This window comes from Dryas octopetala, chromosome 6 (assembly GCF_963921425.1).
Source record: "Dryas octopetala chromosome 6, drDryOcto1.1, whole genome shotgun sequence".
Classification (NCBI taxonomy): Eukaryota; Viridiplantae; Streptophyta; class Magnoliopsida; order Rosales; family Rosaceae; genus Dryas; species Dryas octopetala.
In genome coordinates this window covers 1,790,843-1,807,546 of record NC_141371.1, presented here as the reverse complement: position 1 = coordinate 1,807,546, position 16,704 = coordinate 1,790,843, and the positions used below count along the sequence as shown (strand labels likewise).

At 37.0% G+C, this 16,704-nt stretch overlaps 3 protein-coding genes and 1 long non-coding RNA gene across 5 annotated transcripts; 2 read left to right on the top strand and 2 right to left on the bottom strand.

Moving 5' to 3' along the window:
* The first annotated feature begins 1,123 nt into the window (after nt 1–1,123).
* LOC147280874 (uncharacterized) lies at nt 1,124–4,285 on the top strand. 2 transcript variants are annotated; one of them, XR_015123034.1, is made up of 3 exons: nt 1,124–1,423; nt 1,650–1,764; nt 4,018–4,285. It is a non-coding gene; the product is annotated as an uncharacterized LOC147280874 (long non-coding RNA). The 2 variants fall into 2 exon arrangements; XR_015123033.1 differs by having other exon boundaries at nt 1,650–1,768.
* Nucleotides 4,286–5,297: 1,012 nt separating this feature from the next.
* Nucleotides 5,298–6,321, bottom strand: LOC147280873 (Rubredoxin-like superfamily protein). Its single transcript, XM_086247012.1, has one exon. It carries the CDS (start codon nt 6,098–6,100, stop codon nt 5,477–5,479), a length of 624 nt encoding a protein of 207 aa, XP_086103138.1. The 5' UTR covers nt 6,101–6,321; the 3' UTR covers nt 5,298–5,476.
* Nucleotides 6,322–9,625: 3,304 nt separating this feature from the next.
* Nucleotides 9,626–11,368, top strand: LOC147280872 (DNA-binding storekeeper protein-related transcriptional regulator). Its single transcript, XM_086247011.1, has one exon. The coding sequence runs from the start codon at nt 9,788–9,790 to the stop codon at nt 11,078–11,080; it is 1,293 nt and encodes a 430-aa protein (XP_086103137.1). The 5' UTR covers nt 9,626–9,787; the 3' UTR covers nt 11,081–11,368.
* Nucleotides 11,369–12,768: 1,400 nt separating this feature from the next.
* LOC147280871 (Cytidine/deoxycytidylate deaminase family protein) lies at nt 12,769–15,933 on the bottom strand. Its single transcript, XM_086247079.1, has 5 exons — nt 15,774–15,933; nt 14,417–14,476; nt 13,863–14,053; nt 13,186–13,290; nt 12,769–13,095 (listed from the first exon to the last, which is right to left on the bottom strand). The coding sequence occupies exons 1-5, from the start codon at nt 15,808–15,810 to the stop codon at nt 12,907–12,909; spliced, it is 582 nt and encodes a 193-aa protein (XP_086103205.1). The 5' UTR covers nt 15,811–15,933; the 3' UTR covers nt 12,769–12,906.
* Between the last annotated feature and the right edge of the window lie 771 nt (nt 15,934–16,704).

Genomic DNA, 16,704 nt, shown 5'->3' with positions numbered 1-16,704 from the left:
GTCAATTGTGAGCAAAGGGCTAGTTTTGGTTAAATGGGTTAAGGATATCATATGGGCGGAAGCACTACTTTTACCGTTAACTAGTTATTTTATTTTCTTACATATAGCTACACTCGAGCTGTAATGGAAACTATAAATGAAATCAATTCAGTCTTTTTCTTCATTGTCTTTCCTCTACCCTTCGTTAATTTCCTTTCTACATAATCCCCTAAACCCAAATTCACCTCATTCCCTCACTCCACAAAGAAAGGTATTTGTTTTTTTTTTTTTTTCCCAATATTTAACATACATATTTTAAATAAAGTTCTAAATATGTATGGACTTTCAAGAATTATAATGTCAGAGACTCAGAGTTAATGCAATGCTATTGCTACATATACAATTAATAACGTCCAAGTGTATGCCAATGTTGCCAACACAATGGAGTTTTGGGACACATTAATGGATTTAATTAACACCCTTTTGGTCTTTTAGCTAGTACCAACAATTTCCTGATATATTAAGTTCAAGTGAGTCATACTGATATATTAACAAGCAAGACCAGAACTTATTAACAACAAAAACTAGACTAGGCCAAATCCAACAAAACTCTCAGATCAACACCGGCAAACTATTCCGGCGTACAAAAGATAGTGATGCCATTGACAGAACCGCGCAAGCCACCAGCAGCCGTTCGAGCAGCCAGTGACCCAGTGTCTTGTAATTACTAATGCTGTTCTAAATATAAAAAATTGTTATATTTAATATATCTGTTATACAATTTGTGCTCAAGTGTATTCTCATTTATATATATATATATATCCCTTTTTTTTTTGGGCATTAACTCATTTATATCCCTTTTTTTTGTTTTTTTGGGCATTGACCCATTTATATCCCTTCAAATGTGAGAAAATAACAAATAGCAATATAGCATGTATGCCTCATTCCTACTCCAATGTCAATTACCGACCTAACATTTTTTGTAATAATTATTTTAATCACCCAACCATATTTAGTAGGACAAGGTAATCCAATTTGAACCAAGCCCGGTTTGTTTTGCGGGCGGGCCACTCCAGGATCGATGAAGTGTACTGTGTACGTGTATTTTCTATTTTGGAATTAGATGAAGGTTCTAGAAGCACGCTCAGAAGAACAACGCGATTAGTGACTACCCCAATTCCGACTCCACATTCTCACAGTCCCACTGGTCACTCCTCACTCACTCGTAAACCCTAAATTTCCGATCCCTAATATCCAAATCGGCAATGAATCTGATGAGAAAATTGCCATTGAATCTTCCAAAAATTGCAGGCACTGCAGCCGCAATGCTGACACCCTCTGGAATTGTCGGTCTGGTGTTTTATAAATATTATGCTCCCTTGGCCCAAGAAGAAAAGTTGCTGATCGTCGAGACGGACAAGAAGATGGAGGAGATTGAGCGCAAGTAGTTTCTTTCACCTTCTCTTTGCTTTTTTTATTTTTCTTCTTATTTTGCTCAACCTACGCTGGCTTGTCTTGCCTTTTATTTGGTTTTTTTATATCTTATTTTATTTTACGGGTTATATATATATATATATATATATAGCAAATGACTCATTTAGTATTGAATTTGTTTCATATTTACATCCCAATCATAACATTTATATTTTGACTGCCTTGTCTGTCAATAGCAAGGATTACCTTGATCTTCATCCCAACTTCTTCGAAGATTACCAAAGGTGGAGGGCCGCCAGACTCTCCGGGAATGTTTTTAAAAAACCATAGTGATCAAGCCAACAGTGCCTGGTAGGTAGGTCTGATTCTCCAAACCTTGAGTCTGGTGTTCTGATTTTTGTTCAAAATTTCAAATTAGGATTATTGGTGCTGTGAAATTAGTACATAGCTTGGAGATTTGATGCCATTTGGTCTTAATGGAGGTTATCAGAACATCCTTATCAGATGGTTGGCATCTACCAATCTGTTCCCCCTCTTGTATCAAATATGAATTGTGAGTGGTGGTTGAATTTGGATTTATGTCTTCCACGTTCTGGCTTCTGGTGTTGTTCCCTATTCCCACCTGTTCTATATTTTGTTTTTCTGAGTTATATATTAGTTCTATTTGAAAATAATAACCTTCATGCATGTGCTTTCCACATGTTAACTCATTCTTTGGATGTCTTTTTTGTTTAGCATTTAAAAATTTGGTGACCCAAAAGAAGTGCCTGACTTTATAATAGTAGAGATTAGAAATACGATGAAGATAATTAATAACTGTTTTTTTTTTTAAGATAATTAATAATTGTTAATACATGATTTTTTTTTTATGTAGTTTATGGTTCCTCTTTTTTAGGAACATGTTCTCATTTTTCAATTCTTTCTTTTTAGTTTTTCAATTTTTTAATTAGTTTGTTTTACCATTTTACCTTACATTGATAATATATGTTGAGATTGACATTTGAATCAAGCATGGGCAAATTTTGGTATTTTGAAAATTTCACCTACCAGTCATGTTTGCTGAGTTGTTGCGGAAACCATAAATGAAACCAATTTAGGGCACGTTTGAAAAAATTCTAAGTTGTTCATGAAAAAGCACTTGAAAGTGCTTCATCAAGAAGAGGAAGCACCTCCCATTGTTTCTTAAAAAACCACTTTTAAATTTTTCTAGCGAAATTGATTGCACCAATCTCACTCAATAACCATTTTTAAATTAGGAGAAGTCACCTTTGTTGCAACACAAATCACAAAGTTCGATTAGATAGGTTGATTAATGGAAATTTACTTTGTTCCTAGATTTAAATTTACTTTATTTTTGTGTAGACTGCAACAAATAATTTATAATAGGAGGGTAATGATGTATTTAGAACTTTCTTTTAAATATCTATGTTAATAGAAAATGTTGAAACTTTCTTATATGGGGGTTTCATTGTAGGTCCAATTTGAACGCTCTCTCTTGTGATTATCTTTGAGTTTGTTATTTTTTTTTATCATGTTTTTAATTTGCAACAGCACTATGCAGGTAGTTAAAAATATGCCATTAGAATGCAGGTGATTGTGTTTTAATTTGACTTCTTGCATCAATTTCTAGAGACATTTTATTTTGGGTTAAAATATTTTTGAGATTTAGAAATTTAAGCCCTGAACACCCCTGACTTCTACTAAACTCTATTAAATAATTATAAAACACAAAAAATTATATTGTGCTTGTAAAACTTGTCCTTTAATCACTTTTTTTTTTCCTTTTTTTTTCTTGGTAAAATTCTTTTTCTATCCTTTCAGAGCCTTTAGTCACCTTTCTAATACAATCACTTCTTATTCTACCATCTCTTTTTGCATATGCTTTACCTGGGTGCTTATGTGTTACATTTCAGTTTTTTCAAATATCAAGTTCCCTGTATTCTTCAATAGTTTTAAATAAGTAAACAACTACCACTTTTTTTTTTTTTGAAAACGAAGCCCAATAGGAAGAGCTTTAAACAACTCAAAAAATAATTTGACAGTTCACTGGTTCGACTAATTACACCACAACTTTGTGAAGTGGAAACTTTTCAAGTCATGAAAAATGTTTTTTACCACCTTAATTAAATCAATCATTAATGATTTTTCACCAAGTAGATATATTTCTTTAACATATCTTTTTTAGGAAGTGTTCATGACAGCTATTCCTGTAAAGAAAGTTATGCTTGAAATGTTTATCCCAAGCTCTTAATGGGGATTGCAGACGCACACAAAAGCAATTTAGAGTTTTAGACCCTTTGGGATAATGGATAAGACAGTCTCCCAAGTTGGAAAGACTGTTGTCTTTTTTTTTCTCTTTCCCTCTCTTTTGTTTAGGTGGTATTATTCACATAAAAGTCGTTGAGTTTGTAACAAATTGCACAAGTGCTTGCAAGTACAAGCTTATTAAGATTTTGTTTTATGTTGTAGTCTTTTACAATATCCTCTGTTCTGGTTTTGCTTTGTCTCGTGTGTTCTATATTTTACACTGTCTCGTGTGTTATATATTTGGCACTTGATCCTATCATTGCCTCTACTTACTTCTTCATTATTAACATGTGGCAGGCAATATGGCATGGGATGCTCGTTTAAGACAGCTTTTTTGAAAGTGAGTTTAGTATAGCAAGTTGGAAAGACTATCTCCTAAGGACCTAAATTCATATTTGTCTTTCGAAGAAATGTTGTGGTTTTAAGCCATAGCAAATTTAAAGATTGTGAACTTGATTGACATGGTTTGGAAATGCTTCTTCATCAATTTTCATGATTGTCATCAGCGTGCATGCTTTCTGATGAATTGTTCAATTTGAATGCTATATAAGCCTTATATTCTTTCTATATTTGTCTGATTTTGTTTGATAAGATGGATGGAAGGAAACGTACATAGTAGCAGCTTATAGACTAGTGCAACTCGTTTTGCATAGGTATGTATGGACTTTCGAGAACCATACTGTCACAGACTCAGAGTCAATGCAATGCTATTGCTACATATACAATTAATGACTTCCCAGTATATGCCAATGTTGCCAACACAATGGAGTTTTGGGACACATTAATGGATAACACTCTTTTAGTCTTTTAGCTTGTACGAACAATTTCTTGATATATTAAGTTCAAGTCAGTCATGCTGGTATATTAATTTCGCTAGCTTTTGGAATATTGTCATTAATTAAAATATACCCGTTATATAGCTAGGTTACAAATTAATACTTTTAATTGTGAATGTGAAGTCCACAACTATATGTAAAAAGAGTGAGGAGTCGAAGCTGTCAAAGGATGGATATACACCGATTATTAGTTCAAAGACTCTACCCGTGCACTTGATCATCACATACAATTTGGACCATTGAGAAAGCTTTTGGTCTTTTTTAGCTACGTTACAAATTAGTTGAATGAGCTCCTGCATATAATCAAAGATTAATCATATGTGAATGCGTACAAGTTGTAGCCATTTGAAACCAATCAAAAATGATGAATTGACGGCCAAGATACAACATAGCACAACGCCATTTGTTTTATTTGTAAGATGGATCATGATGTTGCAATTAATTTCGACTGCAACAGATTAAGTACTTCAAATTTCCAAACATTAGGCTTTGTTGAAATGGAATAAGGTTTTGGTGAACAGAGAAAACCAGAACCTTATCGAAAACCAAAATCGCTCAAACTCGATGCATTTCCATAAGCCCCAAGACATGGACTTAATGATGCTATTAGCCAAACATAAACACTAGTGAATCACAATTTGTCAAAGACACCGATTGTTCTTGAATGTTTTCATCAATTAACTGAAGAACAATATGTTTACACCCCAAAAAAGGTTCTACTAATTGGATCACATCCCAATGTTTCAAATGCTATGTTTATCTTATTGTTTATGCTAATTGGATCACATTCCTTCATATAGTATTGACTATATGCCACAATTCAATACACAAACCTCACAAACAAAAGATTCTATCTCAAATTACTCATCTGAATTGAATTATCTTTATATTTCACATATAAAAAACCCATACCTCATTCATTATTGCAGAAAATAGCCAGACAAGAAAAGCACAAAGAAAAGGAACAGACTCCCAAATATGAGCACAGCCTTCTGCCCAGAAGTGAGTGCATTCCCGCCAAGCCCAAATTGCTGGTTCTCAGCAAACCCAGCTATCTCCACACTCTTACTCACGAAGAAGCTCTGTGCAGCCCCACATGTTGGGCACCTCCAATCCTCAGGTAACTTTTCAAATTGCATTCCAGGTGGTAATGGATATGATGGGTCACCCACTGCCTCATCATATTTGTACCCACAAGACCTGCATTCATATATGCCAGTATTCAAAACTGCAAACTTCTCTTCAATCCGGCGCTTATCGAACTTTGGTTCATCTCCTTCTGGTTCTTGGGGTATAGAGGAGGTGGTGGGAGGGGGTGAAATAGGCTGTTCTGAAGTTGGTTTGTCTTCTTTAGAGACATCAATGGAGTTTGTACTCAATTTGTGGGGTTTAGGGGGCTTGTGAGTCAGTGAGAATGAAATGCTTGGGATCTTGGGGAGGAGTGGTGGATTTGGGCAATGGGTTTTGGGTCTTGGATGAGAATATTGGGAATATGAGGTTGAGAGGTGGAAAGAGAAGGTGGGTCTTGTTGTTGCACAAGCCATGAATGGTGGTGTGTCTTTGTGGGTATCTCTCTCTCTCTTTTTCTTTCTAATTCTCAGTACTTCTTTGTTATTCTCAAAGGCACACAGTGTACAGAGAAAAATGGGTCAATGAGAATGTTGTTGTTTTAGTTATTTGTGCGCATCTGGGTGGAGGAGAAAGGAATGGGATCCATTGGAGGGCATATGCTCGCTTTGAAACAGAGGAGGTGGATAAGGTGGGGAAGGTGTAACCGTGTAAGATTGCAAGTGGATTCAACTAAATGGGCTGGGTTTTGGGTTGCAGTCCCACGACCTTAAAACCCAATACCCATCCAAATAATAAATAGCACTAATTCTCACCAAATAAGAACAAAATTAACAATGCCTATATCAAATCAAATCTTCTCTTGTTATTAAGAGTGTACCTTATCAACCATTGGACAATCTGACAACTTTAAAAAAATATTTTCAACAAATCTCTGTATATGCAAAATGGCGGATCTATGTAGGGGTGAATGGGGTCTATGACATGCATCCAAAAATTTTCTATTAATTTGCTTTAACAACACAGTTTATTCATTTATATTTTTATTAAGTTAGAAATAAAGTGTTTGACAAATGGGTAGACAGTTTACATTCTACGAAGAAAATGATTTCTAAGATAATTGTTTTGAGTTAAGATATATACATTGTCTTTATTTTGCTTGTCTCTAATTTTATCTGACTTTTCTCCATTCTTTATTTATTTTATGAATGTGATATAAAAAAATTTATAAAACCGAATAAGTAGTTTCGAGTATTAGTCTCCTCTTTTTGTTTGTATCATCAAAGACGTGCATATATTTGGGAATGATCACTAGTTAACAATTGCTCTATCAAATCAACAAGTACACATCAAATTTTGCTATACTATTCAACCCAAAATATTACATGCAAACTAAATTTAAAAGAATTAACTTCTCCATGAATATATTCATGGCCTTAAATCTTATTATTGATTTCCCTTGGACCTCAATTCCTCCAAAACGGCCTTAACCTGATGTTGCACCAACTCCAACCTCTTTGAGTATGCCTCCAATTCCACTATCTGCTGCTTCCTCCACTTTTCATCCACCACTTCTTCCCCACCACCTCCTCCTAAATTTGGTGATGAACTCAGAGGCATCGGATTCATAGGCAACCCAATTATCACCCCATCTGGTACATCATTAACATTCAACGACGTCGTTCCATCATTATTCAAACGACGCTTCTGATCATCTTGAAATGTGCTAAGTGGGTCCCTAGTACCACTAGTACTACTACCCCAAATCTTAAGGGAAAGTTCGAAAATGTCCTTGTCGTGGGGGCTTTTGAAGCGGAAGCAGTCTTTCTTATTGCCAACTGGCGCTGCTGAGTTGTTCATTCTGTGGGCGACATTGTGGTACTTTCTCTTCAATCTTCTGAGCTTCTGAACCAGCTGGCTCTTGTTAAATTGCGCCTTTAACTTGGGATCAACCTGATCATAAAACGACGCCGTTTCCTTCGGGTTGTGGTGAAACGACGCCGTCCGTCTCGTGCTGTAGTCGAGGAACCCCTGCAAGAGATCCAGCTCGTCCTCTTTGGTCCAAACCCGTTTACGGCCCCTAACTCGGCGCTGAGACTCAAATTCCGAGCACTTGTTTTCATCGTCTTGGACGGTCAAGGCCTGATTGGGTTTATCAAGACGTCGTCGTTTTGGAGTAGGTTCATCGGTGCTGAGTGTGTAGGTGTAGTCGGAGGTGGAGTTGGAGTTATTGGACTTGGAGGTGGCTTCGAATGAAACGTCGTCGTTGTGAGGATGATCATGATCAATATTATTCTCATTGATTTCAGGGTCATGATTATCGCCTTCTTCTTCAAAACTTATGTCGTCGTCATCGTACTCATAGGAAGAAGAATCCGAAGAAGAAGAAGAAGAAGAAGAAGAAGACAGAATCCAACTGAGCAAAGGCCATGCCATGATGAATTATTTAATTAATTAATTAGCAATTAAGATGGTCAACCTGCGCGCAGACCAAACCAACAAGCTTGTAATTGTCATGAATGGCTTGGTCTGCGAGCCTCTGACTCTGAGAATTGCAAATTGGGCTTGGAATGAATAGTAATTAGTTTGTATAAGAATGGCTAATTATACGTTTTAGAGGATTGGATGTGAATGCAGGAACAATGGCGGCCACTGTCCGATAACGGCTGCCTTGCATGCGGAACCTATTTTCTACGTGAGGATTAAATTAAGATGCCAAAACAGGAAGAAGCTAGGGAAAAAAAAAATTCAGATTAATTAACCTTCAGTCCACAATTTAGTTTTTGTTACCAGATGATTATTTAGTTGATGAGAAATAGATTATATATATTCGAAGTGAAACTAATTAATATGAACAAATAAGTCTCCTCTACCACGGTACAGAAAAAATTGTTGTCTGTCATTGCACAATTTTTAAGGATATTATGTAAAATTTTAAATATTAATAATTTCACAATAATTAATGTAAGTAAATCATGCAACTTGGTTTTATGATGAAAGATTTCTCACAAGTCACAACATATCCCCAATATTTGCCTTCGATCACTACCAAGGAAGTGGGGAATTGTGCTAGGCAGCGGCGAAAGTGCGAAACTATGAGTTGCATGGGGGGTGTGCTATAACCCTAGCCCAATCAATTAAACCCCAACAGTCCATAGCCCACCTTAATTCCAATTTTACTAGACTCAACCCTTCATGCTAAGCTCATAGAAAAATTTAGTCCAGTCCAAAAAGGAATAAGTTTTCTTGTGACATTTGAAATAATGCTACCTAAGTATAACCGATATTCTTTTGGCACTTGGAAACTCAAGAGGTCGAGCCTTGAGGACTAATGGGTGGTAGTGGTGATCTTTCAATTCAAAGATTGTGAGTTAAACTCAATGGTCCATAGAACTATTGGTGAGGTCCATAGAACATGTACCATTTATTGGTGCTATTTCTTAGTTTCCTTGTCATCACGCTAGCTATATATCATCAACAGGGTAAGGTGCACGAAATATGTTGCCAATTACAAGCTATATGATACATATATATATATATTTCTTTAACAAGAAGCTGATCACCAAATGAGTAGAGGAGGTGACTCTCGCACAAATATTAATGGACCGAATTTATCTTATAATCAATGAAGACAACCATTCTAAAACAATTCAAAAAGCCATATTCTATGAAGTTTTACTTAACCATCAAATTAATGCAATTACCCAATGCATCTTGATTAGAAAAATAAAAGGCGTTACACCTCTTACCTATTTGATGTGTTGAGACGGCAGACTGTGACTCGTGGTATAATTAATTTGAGTTAATTAGAGAGACTAATTTCTCTTTAAAGTTCAAATGTGACCCATTTACATACCATAGTATGATACGAATATGAATAGTAGCGTGAGAGAGCGTGTGGGTCCAGAAAGTAGGTCCTCTAAACTCTAAAGAGTCCAGCAGCAGCAGCCAGCAGGTCCACCCCTTAAAGAGTCCAACACGCAACGCACAAACAACGAAACCTCGTGAACGAACCAACCCACTTGGACTCGAGACTTGGCTCTAATTTCCTCCACTCTCGGCCTAACCCCAACCAAACCAACCACTTCCTTCTTCTATTCTCCTCCATTTTTACCCAAATTCCAATTTAGCACCCGCCAGCGCCACACCACGCAACACTTCTAATGGCCCCCGACCAAGACGACGCCGTTCTACCCGAGGGCGACCTCTCCTCCTCCTCACAAGACGACGAAGAAGAAGACGACGTCGTCGACGACGACGAGGAAGAAGACGACGTCGACGACGATGACGACGTCTTAAACGATGACGTCATCAACTCTGCCTCTCCTTCCACCTCATCCGCCGGCGCCACCGACTTACTCCCGGTCGCCATCGCCACTCCCACTGTCACCGTCGCCCTTCCTGCCAGAGAGTCTCCCCTGGCCCTAACTGCCACCACAACCACCGCCGTAATCTCCGACGCCTCCGATCCCAAACGGCACCGTACGAGTCCGAACGACGCCGTCTTGTCCTCCCAACCCGAAGAGAAAAAGCCAGCGGCGCTCGACGACTCTCGGAGGCTGTTTCAGAGGCTTTGGACCGACGAGGACGAGATCGAGCTTTTACAAGGCTTCCTCGACTACACGACTCAGCGAGGCAACAACAAACACCACGGCCAGAACGACACCGCTCTGTTCTACGACCAGATCAAGTCCAAGCTCCAGCTCGACTTCAACAAGAACCAGCTCGTCGAGAAGCTCCGGAGGCTCAAGAAGAAGTACCGCAACGTCCTCAACAAAATCGCCAGCGGCAAAGAGCTCAGCTTCAAGAGCCCTCACGATCAAGCCACGTTCGAGATCTCCCGCAAGATCTGGAGCAATATCGGCCGTATCGGCGGCCCCGACGATAACGCCCTCGACGACGAAGATCCTAATCCTAACAACAGCAACCCTAATTTCAACAATTTTGAGATCAAGAGCGAAGAGGCCGCTGGTTTTGTCGGCGATAAGAAGACGGCGACGCCGCGATCGCGCAAGCGCTCGCGAATCCAACCGCCAAGAGCCGACGAGAAACGTGGCAGTGGTTTCGTCGAGCCATTGCCGGTGAATAAAGATAATACCAAGAGTAATACCAATAATGGTGGTGGTGGAGCTAATAATTGTAGCAATTGTAATGTTCAGGGGTTGATTGAGGAGACGGTGAGGAGTTGTTTGTCGCCATTGTTTAAGGAGTTGTTGAATAGTGCCATGGGCGGTGGGCCGTCTAGAGGGTTTGGAGGATTGGCATTCAATCCTATTCCGTTGAGCTTCGGTGGGCCATCGATGAACATGAATTTTGGGGGCGGGGAAGTAGCGGATGAGAGGTGGAGGAAGCAGCAGATTTTGGAGTTGGAGGTGTACTCGAAGCGGTTGGAGTTGGTTCAGAACCAGATAAAAGCGGCATTGGAAGAGTTGCGGTCCAACGGAGGAGGATCATGATAGATCTTCCCGGTTGAAGGAGGGCATTGGCAGTAAGTTTGAGGACTTTCCCGAATCTTGAATTTTGTGTTCATATGAATCTTGCTTGGTCTTTGATCAAATGGTTGATGGTGGTGCAGCTGGTACTCGCATTTTCAAAATTTTCATCTTTGTTGATTTGATAGAACAGTTGTTGAATAATGATTTCTGATTGTTTAGTTCTGTTTATACTCTTTAGAATTGTGTAGATAATTGATGAAATAATTTATAGATGAGAAAGTTTTCTTTTCTTTCCTATATGTTGATGTACATGATATCTTCTCTTACAGCATTTGATCAAGTTAGACACTAATACTTAAGAGGATTGTAATGATGTGTTGGAAATTTTTGAGATTTTTATTTGAGTAATGCTAGAGAAATCAAAACAAATTCGAAATTTTTTGATCCAACTGAATTCATATATTGGATATTTAGAGCCTCATTTATTTCTAAAATGCTAATAGTAAGTGGCATGTCTTTTGGTGAGAAAAATTTGGGAAAGGTTCTAGTACTTTATTGTTTTATGGAAGGGGAGTTCTCTCACGCTTTGCAAAATTTCAAGGCTGGTGATTGCAGATAAGGCAAAAGAATGATGCTTCATATTAAGAAATCACTGCATGTTCTAATGGCCTGAACCTCTTGCTCATGGTTTTCTCTCTTATAATCTAAGGCCATTCTGTTTGACTGGCTTCATGAACATACAAATGGGCTCTTGCATGCACTACACAACTACTCTTTAAATTGAGGTAGGATCATATTTTTTTGTGAATAAAAACATTTTGATTGTGTCTAGTTTGTGGTGCTTGTGAAATAAAGCTGATAAATGATCTGGGTTCATTTCATACCTACCTGAGCTAAGCGACTAGATATAGGTAAGAAACTAGTAGATCCATTGGCATGTTTGATGTTTAAGTTTTTTATTTGTTCCTTTGTTTTCAAGACTTTGAAAGCTATGAAATGGTTGTTATTTTAAACAGCCATTGAAGCCTTGGTTTCTCTTGTTGTTTTTAACCACTGTGGACACTTGAAAAAGTCCATGGTAAGTCGGTTTGTTGAGACAGATGGTTAATTGGTTATGGTACATTCTTCTTGTATCTCACACAATGTTGATATGGATTTAAAGTTTGCCCCCTTTAGTCCGACTGTGTGGTCTTGACATTAATGCATGGAATGTTGAAGTCTTCGAATCACTTAAATAGTTAAATGCCTTCTTAGAAATTAGAATCTTATTGGATCAGAGACTTTGTTTGTGCTAGGCAACTACGGTTTTGCTCTGCTCTCAAGAATCTGGTCAAAATTTCTGTTAGGGGTTAGTAGGCTTTTCGATGTAAGTTAAAAATTAGAGTGTGTCATATATTATTCCTCGTTCAACTTGCAACTTCCCGTTGTTGACATTGATATATAATTATATATGAGTTTCTCTACCGTTGATGTACGTGGGTCCCACAGTATGTCTCATATGCGTAACGGCACTGGTTGATGATAGCAGGAGTTCAGACTTGGACCTTATCACTTAATTACCTTGTAATTTTATATGACAAAAAGCGCCCTTTAACTTGTGAATATGTATAGGAACCGTTCCCTTTTCACTTGTGCATGTGTAATCGCAGGGTAATGGAAGAATTCTAGTTACAAGAGCTCCAAATTTCAATTTCACAACATGCAACAACTGGTCATATAATGAAAAATCCATTATTGATGCAACTTGTAATTCATTAACCACCAATTTTCCTTTTCCGAAATCTGTGAAATGTCTTCTAATAAGAGAATTGAGTCTTGAATCAGTTATTATAGGGAATCATGAAGAATCAATACATGTGGAACTTGGCCTTTGTTTTTTCAAATACTTGTTCAGCAAGAACAGCACCGTTACCATCAGCTTTTTTGATCTCCAAGTGAGCCTTTTGATAAAATGCAGTGCCCCTTAATGCATCCGCAATGAAATCATCAAACCCGATTGCTATAGCTGCTTCAGCTTTGGCTCCATAAACCAACCTCTGGTTCAGAAAGCATGAAGAATGAGGAAACTTAATATTAATATGATCCACTCATTATTATGAGGAAATTATATGGTTTGAGAATTCCACCTTAAGTCTTGAAAGATGGATGGCACCAAAGCACATTGGACATGGCTCACAAGATGCATATATTTCGCAGTCTGAAAGCTCTATTTGATTCAGCTTCTTACATGCCTATGGAAAAGAACACCCAAAGCATGAAATCCAAAAGCGTTTGGAGGCACAAAATAGAAGACTATAAAATGACAGAATTTCAACATCCAAAACATAACAGGGATAACTAAAACTTGTAGGAACTTATAATAATACATGTGACTGCAAAAACATGATTGCTAAGATCTATATGCTTAATCGTCATACTTACAACTCTACAATGAGACAATGCAGAGTGGCAGACCAGACAAACTGTACATACGTACACCCGCACCCATAACTCGACCAGACGAACTGTACATACATTGAACCCACCCATACCCACACATATATTTTTCACTTTTTCTGTTACAGTAACATTCTCCTTCTCAAGTCTCAACATCTACTGATCAAGGACATCACCGACATTTTACATTTGGAGCAAATTTTACTCACACTGGCTTGAAAGATGACTGCCTCTTTAAATTGACCAAACAATATGTGTATGTGTATATGTAAGATGCTAGCAAGAATGTAACAATTGGCACTATTAGCACCATACTTTTAGTAAACAAAAACTCCTCATGATGCAATTAGTAATTTCTTAGTCTAACCTCTCTTATGGCAGTAACCTCCGCATGGGCAGTCGGATCAGTGTTTTTCAGAACCATGTTGTGACAGCTGACGACTACTTCATCATTACGAACAACAACTGCACCAAATGGCCCTCCATCTCCACATTCAACTCCCTTATAAGCTTCTTGAACTGCTTCTGTTAAGAATTTGTGGTCTCTATCCTGTACAACTGGTTGAACAATCAAAAGAAAAGGAAAGCAAGATAATCATGAAGACCAGATCTGGTGATTTTGAAAAGCACTGCCTTTTCTGGCAAAGCAAATAAGTACATATAATTACTTCAATAGATAGATGTTACAAATTGAATATCAATCAAAACCATTCAAATAGGTCATAAAAAAACTATTCCTCATCTGTACTAACAAGAAATTTAAATTCTACAACAATGATAGCCAATTGAGAGTATGGCAATACATGGAAAACGACTGGCTCAGCTGCCAAAGTGCATGATTGACTGTTTATATAGTAATCTTCAGTGCTTTTCTGTGCGTGCATCAAATGGGAATGAGATAAGAAACAAGTTTGGTATTACCTTCTTGATGTGCAGCAAATGCAGAAGCCACAGATAGGGTTCCATCTTTTGCTCCCACCACTACAGAAAGGAGGAAGGGTGACAATGAATAAGCAATGGTGAAGCACTGAAAATTTCCCAAATACGCATAACCAATCACACCACTCTGAATATTTCCAATTAATATACCATTGCAATAACTTATATGCACTTCTACTTGTAAGGGAAATAACGCTAGTTAGGATCAAGGCTCTGACCAATTTGCTGATTCCACTTTATGCCAATTTTCTTCAAATTTCCATTAAAAGAAAGAAAGAAGAAGCAATAGGTAGGTGAAAAACAAGAAAGGAAATTTCATAAAACAAACAAATTTGGGGTGAATGCACACAATTTAAATGAAAGCATAAGGTCATCTTGGAAAACTGAACGGGGATTCACAGGTTTTCCAAGGAAAGGAAAACAGTAATTCACAGTTGCTCACTTGCTCCAATATTATTCACATCACAGTCAAAAAGCACAAACCCATATCCCTAGCTAGGGGAGAGAAAAAAACTTGAAGCTCTTACCGGAAATGATGAAAGTCAAATCAATTTCAAGATTTCGTCCTAATTAGGAAAGGAGCTAAAAAACAACATTCCAAGTTTGGCAATAAAACCTTTGTCCTACATTTGGAATACGAGAATATGATTCTAGGGATTTTAATTACTGTATAGTAAAATTGCTTGAATATGGGGAGAAATAGAACAAATGCATGGGTTTCAAATCATTCATTGTACCTAGTGATTCAAATACAACTGTATCTAGTACTCTTAAGTCTTATGGTCCCTCCATACAAATAGACCCTTATAGCTATTCTATTGCATATTCAGTGGAGGAGAGTGTCTTCTAAAATCATTCTGATCTGCATCCTTAATATCATACAATGAATGCAGAAACAGATAGAAACTGCACAAAACTTATTCTTTGTGATACACATGTGAACTAGATCATGATGATCTTCTTTATTGCTTAAAAAAAAAAAAAGAATAAAATCCATAAAAAATCTCGCTGACTAACTAACATTTGAAACTTACTTTTCACCTTTCTTGAGCTAAATCAAAAGCATTGCAACCACTTGCAAGCGGCTGACAGAAAAGATTCTAATTTTCGGGGGAAAAGTGATTTAAGCTGTAAATCTAGACTTACCAAAAACAAATTTGAACATCAGAAACGGACCCAACATTAGTTTGAACAAAAAACCATGACACAAACACATATTCATAAACATAAAAGAAGAGAATTCCCATATGCCATCACAGATGGGCAAGACATGCATGATCTAATTATACCCAACAAAGAAAATGGGAAGTAAAACAGCAAAAATGATCGAGGAACTTACCGTTAGCCTCAACAGCGTTACCATTAACATCCGCCATGGATGGGATTTCAGTGTTGAGATGAAGGAACGAAAAATCGAAGAATGGGGAATTGGGTCGACAAGAAATGGTGGATAAATAAAGAGGGAAAGTGGGAAACGTGATGAAGAACGAGTTGAGCTGGTCCACGAATTAATAATATTATTTATTATTATTATTATTATATAATAATGTTTGCTTGTAAATTGTAATGAGCGAGAAGACACTTAACTACTTACCCAAAAAAAAAAAACAAATGAAAAAGAAAGAAAAAGAGAGAGCGATAGAAGAGACTGAACCGAAAAGGGAACGAGAGCGAAAGACACGACATATAACGTGTGAATGTGTGACACGATAAGGGGGAATCTTCTTGTTGATTCTTTTTTTTTTTTTTTTAATCTAAATTGTCACTTGATTGATTGATTCACTAATTTCACTCTCGTTTTCTTAACCAAAAATACATTACTTTATTTTCTTTCAGGGGGGACTGGGGGAGTCCTGAAATCTAGAGTACAAAATGCATATCCTGATGGAAATATTTTGAGACCATCTAAAAAAAAAAGCGTACTTTATTGCTTTTTATCTTTCATCATTATTGTTTTTTATTTTTTTGTTTTATTTGGAGGAGAGAGATTTTAACTTAATTAATAATACTATATTTATCATACATTTTTATATTATTTTATATATCATTATTTTATTAAATAGATTTTTTTAAAAAATTTTTATTTTTATTTATTAATATTTAATATGTGAATGTCACATAAATTGTCATATAAAATAATATAAAATTGTGATATAAAAATATAAGATAACTAACACTATTATAACTTAAGACTTCTACTATGCCACTTCTACTATGCCAATAATTAGTTGGTCAAGAAAAATTTCACATGATTAGCCTTCTACACTACT

What these genes read in the sequence shown, in the direction of transcription:
- LOC147280873 (XM_086247012.1), bottom strand. Translation starts at nt 6,100, where the DNA reads ATGGCTTGTGCAACAACAAGACCCACCTTCTCTTTCCACCTCTCAACC.
- LOC147280872 (XM_086247011.1), top strand. Translation starts at nt 9,788, where the DNA reads ATGGCCCCCGACCAAGACGACGCCGTTCTACCCGAGGGCGACCTCTCC.
- LOC147280871 (XM_086247079.1), bottom strand. Translation starts at nt 15,810, where the DNA reads ATGGCGGATGTTAATGGTAACGCTGTTGAGGCTAACG. An exon ending in AGGTTACTGCCATAAGAGAG is followed by an intron (nt 13,291 to 13,862) that starts GTTAGACTAAGA and finishes TCTTTTCCATAG; the next exon opens with GCATGTAAGAAGCTGAATCA. An exon ending in TCCATCTTTCAAGACTTAAG is followed by an intron (nt 13,096 to 13,185) that starts GTGGAATTCTCA and finishes TTTCTGAACCAG; the next exon opens with AGGTTGGTTTATGGAGCCAA.